We start from the raw sequence: 14,047 nt of genomic DNA on the forward strand, positions 1-14,047 counted from the left end.
ATCCTCCATTTGCAGAAAGAGATCCAGATATGAGAGAAGAAATGAAACTTCACACACTCAAAATTATTTCACAGATTTTTTTACTAAAAGAATAAACTTTTATTAAGCACTGTAAGTTTCTTTCCATCAGCATTAACAGAACAACAGACCAATTTCCATCACAGAACAACTCCTGAGACATTTTTCATTCTTTTCTGAAACACTTCCATTACCTCCTGCAGTTTCCCCTAAGAAGCATCCATTCAAACTTACATTAATAAACTATGGAGCTTTTGTGGTGAGGTGGGCCAAAAAGGCAGGGAATTTTGAATCTGGGAGTGGGGAAGAGAAATACATATTATCCATCCACTAAACACACTGTCAAGAGCACAGAAGAGATATTAACACAGGAAAAAAAACAATGAAAGAATTTCTTACTTTTGTCAATAACATCATTTGTCAGGGAGCACAAAAAAATCATTGACTCCTTGCAGTTAAAGTTTCTTTACCTAGTATGTTATTCTAAAAATAGAACAGAAAAAAATAAAAGGTGGGAGGGGAAGTATCTTTTGGGAAGTAACTAAAATGAAGTCATCAGATTTGGCAGGGTTATGAGAGATTAATAAAATCTGAAATATTTAACTTGCTTCATTTACATGAAAATTTACTAGTCATTAGTTACTACCAACACGGACAAAAAGACCATCTATTAAAGTATAAGGGCAATGTCAAAAGCTGAAATGGGCACCCTAGCACAGGGATGATTTTACTTTGTTTTTAACTTGGAAAAGATGATTTTGTAAAAAATGAAGTTATCTTCTTAGAACATCAAAATAACCTCTGGCAATACTGAAGATAATTAGCAGTAACAGGGGAATAGGTACACCAAGCTCTATTTGTACCAGCAGACTACTGCAGTAAGCCAAAGGAAAAGAAAATGGAAAGTTAAATAAAAGAAGATGCCAAAGTCACGAGAGGGAGAAAAATATAGGGTGACACACAATGGAACAGTGAAAACTTACCCCCCTCCCACCCCCGACCCCCAAGCATATTTAGGAAATATGCACCAGGAAGTAAACAAGTATAATGATTAAACCTTAGTAGAATTATACTAACTACTTTAAACTGTGGTCTACTTGTATTGTCATTTCAAAGGTGGGGGAGAGTCTTAGAGGCTGAAAGGGTAGCATTGACATGTCCATAGGAGCCTCTATAGTTCCAATGGACTGGATCACTATAACCAAACAGTAACTTCCACATTCTTTCTACTCTACATGAGCATTCCTCCCCCTACCCCAAACTTAACCATCCATCCTAATGCCTTGTCTGGCTGTTTTTCTCAGTGACCAAAAAAAAGAAAATGTGACTTGGCCAACAATGCCAGAAACTTAAGATGGAAATAAAAATCAAATGTCACTAGCTAAAACAAGTGCCATTTCTTGGGCTTTATAGTTTACCCAAAGTCCTACTGGCTCAGAATGAAAACTGATGCAAATAAGCAGAAGTTTGCTAGACCTGGTCCAGACCAGACTGGTCACTGAATATGGGTGGCAGTTATAGGCTGACCCCAAGGCACAGCAGCAGAAATCAACAACTACAAGTCCTTGGGGATCAGTGGCTATATACAACCAGGGGGCTTTTGCTTGTGGTCATTTTTGAGGGTTCCTATATGACTTTTTTCAAGAGAGGCCATATCAGAATCAGAAATGGAACCTCATGTGGTGGATGATAGTCTCTTCAAGTGATACTCACAGGAAAGTTCAGATCTGCCTTCTCCAATTTGGTCTCCAATTAGAAAAAGTTCATCTTTCAGTAATAAATCTTAGTTTTTCTGGCTTCTGAATTGTGTAGTTTGGCAGACAACTTGAAATATAGGAATATGGCCCTTTATAGTTCTTTCTTGTAAACTTCCAAACCCAAATGCTGAATCCATATAAAAACCAAGGTTGGAAGTGAGCCACTTGTTTCACCCTGGGCCAGGCTAGGAGAAAGTGGAAGTTTGTGGGAGGGAGAAAAGCAAGCCTTTTGGCAAACTGGAATCTTCCCTGTCAAAGCAGCAGTTGTACTTCTCACAGTGAATGCCTACAAAATAAGAAATCTTAATGCTGTGAGAGTTAACAATACTGTCATTTGATTGTATCAAATAGATTCAAGATGCAGAGAAATAGCAACTGAAGAAAATACCTTTCCATATAACTCCAAGTACTTCCTATTAGAAAATGGAGATCTAGATAGATTTAATTTAATATAGCTCAGTGACTCTGGTTATTTTTCGAGCTCCTAAGGATTCCTCCCCCTGCGGCTCCAGAAAGAAATTTCCAAGCCATCTAAGTTAATTACTAAATCCCGCTCTTGCTGGATATAGAAATCCTAACCTTCAATATGTTGTGAAAGGTTGGGAAGGTCCAAGAGAAGAGGGAGGATCAAATTAGGGGAGCCGATTCCAAAGAGGAGGTTTTTGTACATTTTGTACCTGGTTATATCTGGCTAGGTGTGCATTCTTGTCATCCTGCTTTGGTTTATGTAAGAAGTGTCTGGGCAGGGGGAGAGGCATTCTAGGCCTCCATCCCTGCAAATTGTGGGTTCTCTTAAACTGGGCTAGACTAGGATTGAATAGTCTGAGAGAATGTTTTCAATCTCCTATTATATACTCATTGTAAGTGGGCAGTGAGCAAACAGCCATGTGGTTGTCTGGGAAAAAAATCAGCAAGGACCTGCAGTGGGTTAAAGTGCATGGGGTTTTTCAAAAAGAGAGAGAACCCTGCTAGAAGTCTAGTCAGTTGTATTCCTGTAGAAATGGTACTCCTTGGGCAAGAATATCACAAAGCCCAAAAGGAACTGAAAGCCTCAATTCCTGAATGAAGACACAATGCTAATCTGTTACAAGCCATGTTCCCATCCCTCATACTTAGACTGCTGAGGAGGGAAACTGGAAATGCAAGGTTGTCTCAAGAGTATCTCTGGCAAGGAGGAATAGCCTCTTTGTCCTGGGTAGATCCCGGCCTCACTGGGGGCTGGGAATCTTTCACAGAATACCCCTTAATGGCCCAGACCAGAGTCCTCTAAAGTCTTCCTTGCAAAGCAAATGAAAAGATTCAGTAGTCAAAATGTCAATGAACAAATGAAACAATCTAGGCATGTAAAATCAGATTGACAATTTCCTCACACTTCCCTACCTGTCTTTCCAATGCTTGTCTTCTGTCCTTCAGGGACTCATGGCAATCAATTCTAGCCTGAGGCCAGTTTGATCATGGAGTTCCAGATCAGATTTCCTCCAAATTGGATGCAAGCCCTGGTAATCACTTTCCATCCCCTTTCTCCAATCGAGGCTGCTCCTTCATAAGGAAATACCCAAATCTTCCCAATCCCATTCCAACCTCCTGTTTCATCATATGGGATGTGAGGGCTCTGTTCAAGATTAAGCTGGTGACAACCCAACTGTATGTTGTTCTGAACAGGCAATCTCTGGAAAGTACTTTTTGTCTGCTTTAGAGAAGCCCATCTTCTCATAATTGCGATGGGCTCTGACTTAGTAAGGATTTTAAAGTGTGGTCTTTTGAAACCCACCACTCCATTGCTATAGAAGCATTTCTGGGAAATTCAGTAAATCCTCTGGGACATCACTGGGTATGTATGTATGTATGTATGCATATATCTATATATGTAGATACATAGATATATACACACATATACACATATTTATATATATAAAATATGTATAGATAAATAGATCTGTCTCTTTATATAAAGGGTATGTGTACGCATATAGATACACTCATTCATATATACATCCACCCACACACCCATACACAAACATACGCGCGTGAACACACACACACATACACCAGTATTTTGAGTTCCCTTTCATACTCAGTTTCATTACATTGACTCCCATCCTTTCAGGGTGTGGGCAGCAGGGAGTGGGGAACTGCATCACATCTTCTATTTTACAAACAATACATTAGTTCAGAGGCAGGAAAAATCTGCCCAGTACTTTTCTGACTCCCTTGAATCCCCCAGTACAAAGGCCATTGGTAGTTTAAGTGTATAAAATAAAATAAAAAATAAAATAAAATAAAATAACCAATACTACCTCACTTCCCTGAAAACATCTACCTATCTGATTGTCAGGCCAGAGCAAGAGGCAGTGGAACAAAATCCTAGGGTAGGTAAGTGGAGAGAGTGGGAAGGAGATGAATACTGATTATATACAAAGCCCCTACTACTCCATAGAGCAAAGAGCAAGTTAGGAAGCCATAGGCAGATGTCACCACCCCCCAACCCCCGCCCCAGGCTTTGTAAATGAGTATCATGATGAAGACTCAGAAAAACAAAGCTTATATGATGACACCCAATTTCTGACAGTCACCACCTTACGAGGCTCCCAGGGAACGTAAAGAGAATACTGGCACTCTATATTCATTTGACAATAGGAGCTACTCCTATTACCATTCATCTTTAAACAGAGCTTCCCCAGAAGCAGACCAATAAGTCTGGAGGCCAGAAAAAGACAGGGAAGGGGAAAAGATGGATACAATAGGACATCCCAACAAAATCCTGGATAAATCTAGGGTAAGCATTTATGTCCTCCTCTAACTTGGGCCTAAAATCAGAAAAGTATATGTTTTCCCCTCTTCCTGATCTTGTAAAACCATCTGCAGCTTGTTATTCCTCTTTTTGTTGTGCCATAGTTCCCAGTTTTTGCTCTCGAAAGCGACTCTTCCCCACATTCTTCATGGGGAAGTAGCGGTTACCATTATTACACATGCTGCTGTCTCTGGATAAGGCACACTGTGATGGAGCTGAAAAATGATGATCACTCTTTTCTTCTTTGATCAATGTGACATTGTTTCCATTTACCTGTGAGCGGGACCGACTTTGATGAAGCTCCAGGGATTTAGAAACTCCATCTGAAGTGCCCTGTATCAAAAACAGAGATATTCAGTAGAAATGGTAATCTTAAATGGCTTGATCTTTCCCAAGCATCTTCATAAACTAGCTTGCAGAAGCTGTTTCAGTTCTTCAAAGATATCAGAAAGCCCAAAGCTTGTTAACACCTAGTACGCTCTGATACTGTCCTGAGAACTTAGGGTGACAACAGATGAATCTGACCAAAATCCAATGGCAATGACAACACCACAATAACACAGCTACCATTTACAAAGCTTTGTTTTTCTGAGTCTTCATCATGACACTCATTTACAGCATATTTTTCTAATACTAATAGGGACCCTAAATGGTAGCTATTATGATGCCCTGTTTACAGACGAGGAAGCCGAGGCTCAAAAGATTAAAGTAACTTGCTTAAGGACACCCAAATAGAAAGAAGTGGGACCAGGATTCCACTCCAAGTTGGTCAGCCTCTAAAGTCAATTCCCTTAACTGCCACGCAATGCCATCCATAGCTGACAACAGATTAGTAAAGGAAAGGAAAGGAAAACAAACCATAAGATCTATGTGCAATATTCAACACAATATTTCATAATTAAAAACATCACCTGTTTTTCTTTTAATTCCAGGAATGTGACTGCTATTGAAATGCTAATGATATGAACTGCATTACCTTGCAGTGCAGTGCTGGCTCTCAATGAATGTTATTAGGAATATTAACAGCTTGATTACTAAGTGGTTGGGCATGCCAGGCACCCTGTTGTTTATTTTACAGATAAGACTAACGAGGCTCAAAAAAGTAAAATGATGTGCCCCAGGCCACTGACATACCTAGACTTGCATTCAAGTCTGTTTGACTCCAAAGACATTCTTCTTTCCATTTAGATATAATGCATGATGGAAATATACTTCCTGTTGAATCTGTGGTTAATTATAAATTATAACTAATTTCTAACTAATTTTTATTGAGCACCTCCTATGTTCCAGGCTCTGTGCTAAACACTTTACATATATCATCTCATTTAATACTCATAACAACTCTGTGAGGTAGATACCAATTTCTCTAATCGATATATGAGAAAACCAAGGCATAGAGCAGTTAAGTAACTTGTTGAAGGTCATAGAACTGGTAAGGAGCAGAGACAGAGTCAAAGCTAGATCATTTGGCCCCAAAGCCTGTACAACATAGAGGCTACTGTGAACTGTTGCTGAAGAACCTAGAAATAAGATGAAACTAGTAAAAATTGACACAATGGATAGAATTGGCCACCTGAAGGAGCCGAAAAAGAAAGCAAAACATTACAAATAAGTGACTTATGAATCTGAAAACACACAGAACTCCAGCGGCCTAGGAATACTCTAAAGAAGACATGACTATAATGTAAAAAGATTTAACATAATGGAACAACGAAATATCTCATACTCTGAAGAAAGGGTGACTGAACAGAAAAAGGAGAGTCAGCAAGACAGAGCTGCCCAGGGATGATGCCTTAGCTAAAAACAAAGTCAGAGTGTAAATTTAGTTGGCCAGGCTACCTCTAGAGTAGATAACGGTGCCCCCAGCAATCTTAGCCAAGAGAATCTTAGGATCATCTACCATCTCTTCTTTTCCCTCCGTTTCCTTATCTGTGAAATAGAGAATAATAGTATCTATTTCATAGGTTCCTATAAGGATTCAATTAATTCTTCATAAAGCACTCAGAACACGTTGTGCCTGGCACACTATAAGAACTCAGTAAATGCCAGCTATTATTGTTCCGATTCCATGTCCCCAAGTAAACGTCTGATACTGTGGCCCCCCATGCAGTTTGCACTTGGAGAAAGAAAGGTCTGGTAGACATGGTTAAGAACACAGTCACTAAAGTCAATTGGACATAGGTCTGAATCTTCTTTCTAACAATTAGAGTTGTTATACTGTATTGGAATCAGCACGGCACAGGGCTTTGGATTCAGTCAGCTCAGGCTGAAATGCCAACTCTAATACTGACCTGATGGATAATTTTGGGCAAGATGCTTCATCCCTCTGAGCCTCAGTTTCCTCTTGTTTAAAATGAAGAATAATAAATACCTCACACGTACTTATAAGAGTGATTGAAGTAGAGTAAGTGCATAATATATCACGGTAATTATTTCTTCTCACCATAAGTCAGTACTTTATCTGTCACGCTCTCCCTTCTTGTCCCCACCCCCAACTCTTTTAGCCATATCCACATAGCTACTTCTGTGATCTTGGTTAATGTAAGTCAACCACTGAAAGATGGATCCACTCTTATTGTATCAAAAAGATGAGGTTTTTCAGACTGTATGCTTAATGATCATACCCTGAATCATGGTGAATTCATCAAGGTTGTATTACCTTATGGGAGTCTATCTGAGTGACCAGTTTTCCTTCTAGGTGCAATACCTTTTACCTTACTGAACAGCTTCTGGAAAAAGCTGAGAAGCTTTGGGAAAAAATTCCAAAATCATTGCTCTCTGACTTTGGGTGCATTACAAAATGCTTTGTGTGGAGGACTTAGCATTCCAGTTGAGCCATTTTTGGTTGAAAATAACATTAAAGCAAATCTGTATTCTTTGAGAAAATATTTGACAATGGGGGTTAACATGGATGCACTGAGGCCTGGCTATATACAGGAGAGCTGATTTGAGATTGAGAACTGATGAGGAAGTCGCCTTGCAGTATGGTCTAATCAGTGACCCTTGTGAAAATTAGCGACTGCGTGTAAAGTGTTTAGTAGAGGGCTTGGTAGAAAGCAGGCACCCAAGAAAGGGTGGTTGCTATACTATGAGGAGCCCAGCAGTCTGAGTCCAATACATGACTTTGGATCACTATAAGAATAGGCCTTCATTATTTGGCAGAGAGGGCCATGTGTAATGAAGAGCAGTGGGGACTATGATATAATTCAAGGTGTAGATTAGAAGAAAGGTTAAGACCATTCTGAGCCATTAAAATTAGGCAGAATGATAACACCTTCTCCCTTCCCATATTCAGCAAAAGCCAAAGTCCAATTTTCTAAGCATCTCTGGTAGCCCCTCAGAAGATCAGGCATGTTGCAGGCAATCCCACTATTAACTTCACTCTGGCTCCTTTATGGCTTCAAATAGCACGTATTATACTACAAAAAGGTCTTCAGGACACAGTACCTGGTATATCCATCTTATGGCCTCACTCAGTGAAAAGGATGACAATTTGCAGTCTTGTGGGAACAGCCTGGGCAGGCTAACCCTTTCTAGACTGCTGGAGAGCAGAGGAACGAAATCAAATGCCAGGAGAAGCTATGAAAGCTCCCAAGTTTCCATGCCTGATCTTATCTCTTGCAATTTAGCAGAAAAGTCAAGAGGTATCAAACAGAAGCTAGATAATCTCAAAAGGGTGCTTACTTGTTTATTTCCTCTTTTATGTCCTTTGGATCCTCTACCAGTCTGTTCTTTTCCATGCCTTTAGAAAGTGGAGGAAAAAGTGATCATGAGGAACATATAAAGCCAATATCCCCATTTTCACTTAGTTAACAACTTACCTCCTCTAGGAGGTTTGACCCTCTTAAGTTAGATGCCCCTCCACTGTGCTACCACTGTGCAAATCTTTGGCTGTCATTTCTATATTACACTAAATTGTTCTATGTCTCATAATCCTCCTCTAGGGGCAAAAACTTTTTCACTGAGGCAGGGCATTTAGTATATGTTTCCTGAACTAAACTGAACACTGGCTTTGAGAATAGAAAGTCAGTTAATGCCTCTTACCTTAATAGAAGGATTCGATAGCTGGGCATTTTCCCAAGGGCACCTTGACTGACATAGTTCATACCAACCTATATGAATACATACCCCTTTCCTGGCCCACCGACAGAAACCACTTGCATGCCAAAGGAGCCTCGACCCCTAGATGATCTGCTGCCAGCCCACTGGCCAACAACCATCCCAGCAATCTCCAGTTTTCCTCCCTGGGGTGGGATTGGATGGAGACCTGAAAAGAGAAGAAGAATGGCAGTCATGAGTGGTAAGTACAAAGTAGAAAAAGAGGTGGGACAAAAGATCCTACAGCCTACCTATTCTGCTTATTTCCATTTCTCTATGATTAAGACTCTATGATAACAACAAAGGGTCATGAGGGAAGCAAATTTAGGGACGGGCTTGAAGACTTGTACATACTCACTTTAGCAAGTGGGGTGTGGACAATTCATTTTTCAACTGCAGAGCCTGGCACATAGTAAGCATTCAATATTTGTTGAGAGAATGAATGTCTTAAAATCTAATTATTAGAAATTATGGGCCAAAACCACTTTTGATTTAAATACATATCACTACACGCTGGAGGATTAGCCAAACAACCAAATGAAACTGAAAATAATGAAACTAACAGTATTTATCATTAAAAAGTAAAAATAGCAACAGTTGAAAACCAGAATAAACTCAAGAGAAGATAGCATGATATCTCCTTAAAACTGGAAATTCCAACTCTATGTATATGAGCTCACAGGCACAGTAGAGCTTTGTAATTTGGCACAAAAGGAAGCCTTCATAGCATACAGAGTCCTAGTAAACTTTTAACTTTAGTTTATGGAGAAAACTCAAATGTTAATAACCCTTTGCTCATTTGGCAGGTCATTAGTAAAACGCCCTTTGTTTATATAAAAGTGAGAATCTAAGGAACTAGGGTGTTAGCTAGTCCTAAGAGGGCAAGAAAAACTTGCATTTGGGTATCTTGTAGTCTTTCAGAAGGCAAGAGGCTCCTCATGAACAACTAGTAACTGGAGACTAAGCATCACTGGAAGCTGGAGCAATGCTGAGGACCTCCTGAGAACCTGGCGTTAATTAAGTCTGTTTCTGAGAAACAATAAAATCAACAAGCAAAGAATGAGAGTAGAGATTCATAAAGTTACCTTCAAGAGAAGAAATGAATGGCTGGCTCCCTGGTTTGTAAGACTTGATCATTACCTGACTGAACAGGGAATTATCAGAGCAGACATCACACTACTCATCTAAACAAAGTCTTGAGCTAAACATCTATACTGAACTATGTGACCCTAAATGTAACAAAAATTTCAACTTCCAGCTTTATTTTTAAAGTGATGAGCAATAGACACCAAACACCTGCAACCATAGCAATGACACTCCTATCTGATCACAGAATCTTGATATTTCATGTTAAAATGTCCCTGTTAAAAGATCTTGTCTCACTGGGAAACAGGTTGTTTATATTATCTGGAGCAGTATCTGAGCTACCTAAGCATGACTGTCTATTCACCATTAAGCCGCAGCCCAGGTGCAACCATAATTTAAAAATTATACATATGTTTATGTGTGTGTTTATTTGTTTTCCCTACTAAACTGCAATTGCTGGAGGGCATGATTTGTGGATTATTTCTCTCTGTTTCTGGAAATGTGTCAGATCTACCCCCAGAGTGGAAATGGGTACATCAGGCTATGATAGTCTGTCGACACTGGTCATTTACTCTTACCTCCCACTGTTCTTCCTGCATGCTCCTTTGTACATCTGCCTACGGGTACTGAGTGATCTAACCAGCAACCATGAAGATCCAGTTCCCATGAGTTACAGTTCTCAAAAGTAATCAAATGGCTCCTGGTTTCTGCATCACTTACTTTAGGAGTTTGGTGAGAGTCAAATCCTTAGGGACCAACCACCTCTATGGAGAGCAGTCTGGGAAGTCAGTGGACTTTCTTCCCCAGGCTACAATCCTCTATCTCAATAAGATCCTCTTCAAACAACCACAACACAAGACAGAAGGTAAATAAGAAAAATATATGTGAAACAGGTGATTCTGTGACTGGCAATAATTACCAAATGGGTTATTATGTAATAGAGTGAGGATGACAAATACCTCATTCTTAGGTACTAACCTGCAAAGCCCCGGCTCCTTCCTTGAGTGGGAGGTGGCATTGAGCCCATGGCTCGGGAATAAAGTGAAACAGGGTAGAGAGAGGGCACCATGGGAGGCACAAAAGTAGGTGATGGAAGTAGAGCAGAAGGCGGTGGATGGTTCATGTTGACTCCTTCGAGAATACTCTGTCTCATCCTTTCCACTTTGGTTGCCAGGTCAGCCTTCAAATGAGGAACAGAGTAAGAATAGCAGCTGCCATTTTTTAACTTCTCCTATGTTTCAGGCACAGTATTTTTTGGGCACTCTACATACAGTCTCACAAATCTAGTCTCATTAAGAGAAGTGAGGCCTGGAGTTAAATGGCCAAGGTGACACACTCAGGAAAGCCTGTCTGGCACCAAAGCCCCGACTCTTTGTATGATATCACACTGCCATCACACTAGTTCTGACTGAGGGCTTGTAAGGCACACTGACTAGGTCAAGGAAGACAAATATAACAATGAATATTTATTGATAGTCTATTACATGGCCAGCAATAGGCTGGATCATTTTTTAATAGGGAGGTATCAGAATTAGGTAAAAGAGAGGAGTACAAAATCCTAAAATATACAAAGACTTTCAACTTTCTCCCCCATACCCGGGGATCAGAGACCCTGATCGGTCCAGGCAAGGTCTCTGCCTCTAGTTCAGAGGATGGAAATTTTTCCTGAAAAGGGCAGATAGTAAATATTTTAGGCTTTGTGGGTCATATGGTCTCTGTTACAACTATTCTGCTATAAATGAATGAATGCAACTGTGTTCCAAAACACACCTTTATGGGAAAATTCCAAATTTTGGGATTTTGGGTAGTTTGCCAACCCTGTTCTAGTCCCTCAGCTCATTCTTTGCAAATGGATAAAGGAGTAAGTAAAGGTACCTTTCCCTTGCCTTCCTTCATCTTTCTCAAGGTTTCATTGCAAAAAATAAAAATTAAAAAAATCCCCTGCTTCTTAGTTATCTACTTCACTATCTTCTTCTATTTCCAAAAAATATTATCACTTGCAAAAGTGACTTAGAGTTTTTTTTTAAATAAGGGAGATGAAATTCTAAGAATTGGATGAAAGACATATAGGATATCTGGGTATTCCATGGGGAAGAAATACTCAGAGTAAAAAAAGGCGTATGAAAACATGAAGCTCATTTTAAAAAAGTTTTCCAACATATGATTTTATAACATGTACATATCAGACTCTGGGCCTTTGGGACTATCACTGACCAAATTAGGTCAAGGTCAGCCACATTCTCCCACTTCTGCTGCCTCCCTCCCCAGTGTCTCTGCTGTGTTCCCCTCCCTGCCCATTCATTCCCACAGCAGATCAGAGATCACTCTTAACAGCTACCCAATATACTGGTACCTGGCCATCACAGAGCTCAATCAGGGATACTCGCTCTCGGCCTGCTTTAATTAGCTTGCTCTGGAACAGCTTGCCATCGAAGTAAATCCAGGGGCAGCAGTGCTCCCAAGGGACTGGCTGGCCACAGGCATCATTAGCAAACAGAGCTGTATCAACCCCGCTCATGAAGAGGGCAGCAAGCTGGATCCCTCGGGCATCCAGTTTCTCAATCTGAAACCACCACAGAGCAAAAACTACTATTAAGAAATCAATGTTACTGGTTATACTTACTCTTATTCCTGTTATGCTGATTATTCCAGTTAAATTTGAACATGTCACCTTTCAATATAGACATCTGAGTGCAACAGGCAGCTTCTACCCATGTCTTTTCTGAGATAGTTTGAAAGATACTCATTACAAAACTAACAACAAAAAAAGATACTCGCTTTGAAACTTTAAAAAGGCACCAACTTGAGATACCAGGTTCAGGTTTTTTTGGCCTGTCAAATTGAAAAAAAAAATTAAAAACTAAAGACCAAAAGAATACCCAGTGCTGTTGAAATAAATAGTCATGCTCATACAAAACTGAGCAATTACAATTAAGCCATATGTATCAAGAACTTTGAAAATGTTTGTATTTGTTGACTCAGAAATTCTTTTAGGAATCTTTTCTGAGGAAGTAGAGATATGAATTGAATAAAGCTCTATGCATAAAGATGTTAACTGCAACATTACATATAATAAGGGAAAAGTGGAAAGAAAATGGGCAATATTATAAAATTAAATGATACATTGAAATGATAAATTATTTACTAAATTTTTTAAGACACAGAAAATATGTGCTGTGTTAACTAAAAAACAATATACAGTTACATAAACTATCTCAATAATGTAAAAAATATAAGATGAAAGATTGGAAGGAACCATCAAAACATTCACAGTGGTTATCTCAAGTTGGTTTATTACACGGCTTTAATAGGAAAATGAGACGTACTTGCAGGTCCCCTCCTAAGTGTGGTCTAGAGTCGGTAACTGCTGTAGGACTAAGCAATATTTTATTCACAGTAAAAAGGAACCCACCCATTGTTTGTCTTAAGACTGTTTCATCTTTCCATTAGTTGATCTCACTTAAATTAAGATTTTCCAAGTCTTGCTGGACTTGATCTTATAGTTTATCTGAGAGTCTCAAAGGTTCATGGCTACTGAAGTTGAGAGAGGGGTAGCCTACATTAATAGTTAAAATTTATTGAGTACTGTGTACTTAAGACAGGTGAGGAACCATTCTGAGTGTTTTACATCTATTATTTCATTTAATGACCTCATAATCCTAAAAGTAAGGAAACTATTGCTAGATAGGTTAAACAACCTGCCCAAGGTGACAAAAATAGGAAGAAATTAAGCCAGGATTCAACTCAAGGGAGCCTGGCTTTAGAGTCTGCCCTCTAACCTACTATGTTCTACTGCCTTCAGTTATACAGTGGATTTATTTTCTTCTTTATGCTGCTCTAGACTTCCCTCTAAAACTGAATAAATATCATTAAAAAAAGAGGATGTCCATCAACAGATGAAGGGATAAAGATATGGTGTATATATACGATGGAATATTATTCAGCCATAAAAAAGATAGAAATTCTGCCATTTGTGACAGCATAGATGAACCTTGAGGGTATTATGCTAAGTGAAATAAGCCAGGCAGAGAAAGACAAATACTGTATGATCTCATTTATATGTGGAATCTAAAAACCTCGCAAAAAAAACCAACCAAACTCATGTAAAAAAGATCAGATTGGAGGTTATCAGAGGCAAGGGTGGACGGAGGGGTAATTGGATGAAGGTAGTCAAAGGTTCAATCTTCCAGTTATAAGACAAACGAGGACTAGGGATATAATGTACAACAGGGCGACTACAGTTAATACTGCTGTATGATAGGAAATTTAAGAGCATAAGTCCTAAGAGCTCCTCACA

The 14,047-nt window shown here is 39.4% G+C and overlaps 1 protein-coding gene across 3 annotated transcripts in view; it reads right to left on the reverse strand.

The window, feature by feature from the left end:
• Positions 1-63: 63 nt before the first annotated feature.
• FAM120C (family with sequence similarity 120C) overlaps positions 64-14,047 on the reverse strand; it is a 97,195-nt gene continuing 83,211 nt past the window's right edge. For 2 of the 3 annotated variants that reach the window (XM_015598389.2, XM_006923680.3), the window contains exons 12-16: positions 12,104-12,313; positions 10,729-10,930; positions 8,695-8,833; positions 8,251-8,308; positions 64-4,899 (exon numbers count right to left, since the gene is read on the reverse strand). In XM_015598389.2, coding sequence (XP_015453875.1) covers positions 4,645-4,899; positions 8,251-8,308; positions 8,695-8,833; positions 10,729-10,930; positions 12,104-12,313 — 864 coding nt within the window. In that variant the 3' untranslated portion in view covers positions 64-4,644. The remainder of the gene's footprint in view (positions 4,900-8,250; positions 8,309-8,694; positions 8,834-10,728; positions 10,931-12,103; positions 12,314-14,047) is intronic. The other variant, XM_025040938.1, reaches the window with a different exon arrangement.

The sequence above is a fragment of the Pteropus alecto genome, unplaced genomic scaffold (genome assembly GCF_000325575.1).
Source record: "Pteropus alecto unplaced genomic scaffold, ASM32557v1 scaffold249, whole genome shotgun sequence".
Taxonomy (NCBI): Eukaryota; Metazoa; Chordata; class Mammalia; order Chiroptera; family Pteropodidae; genus Pteropus; species Pteropus alecto.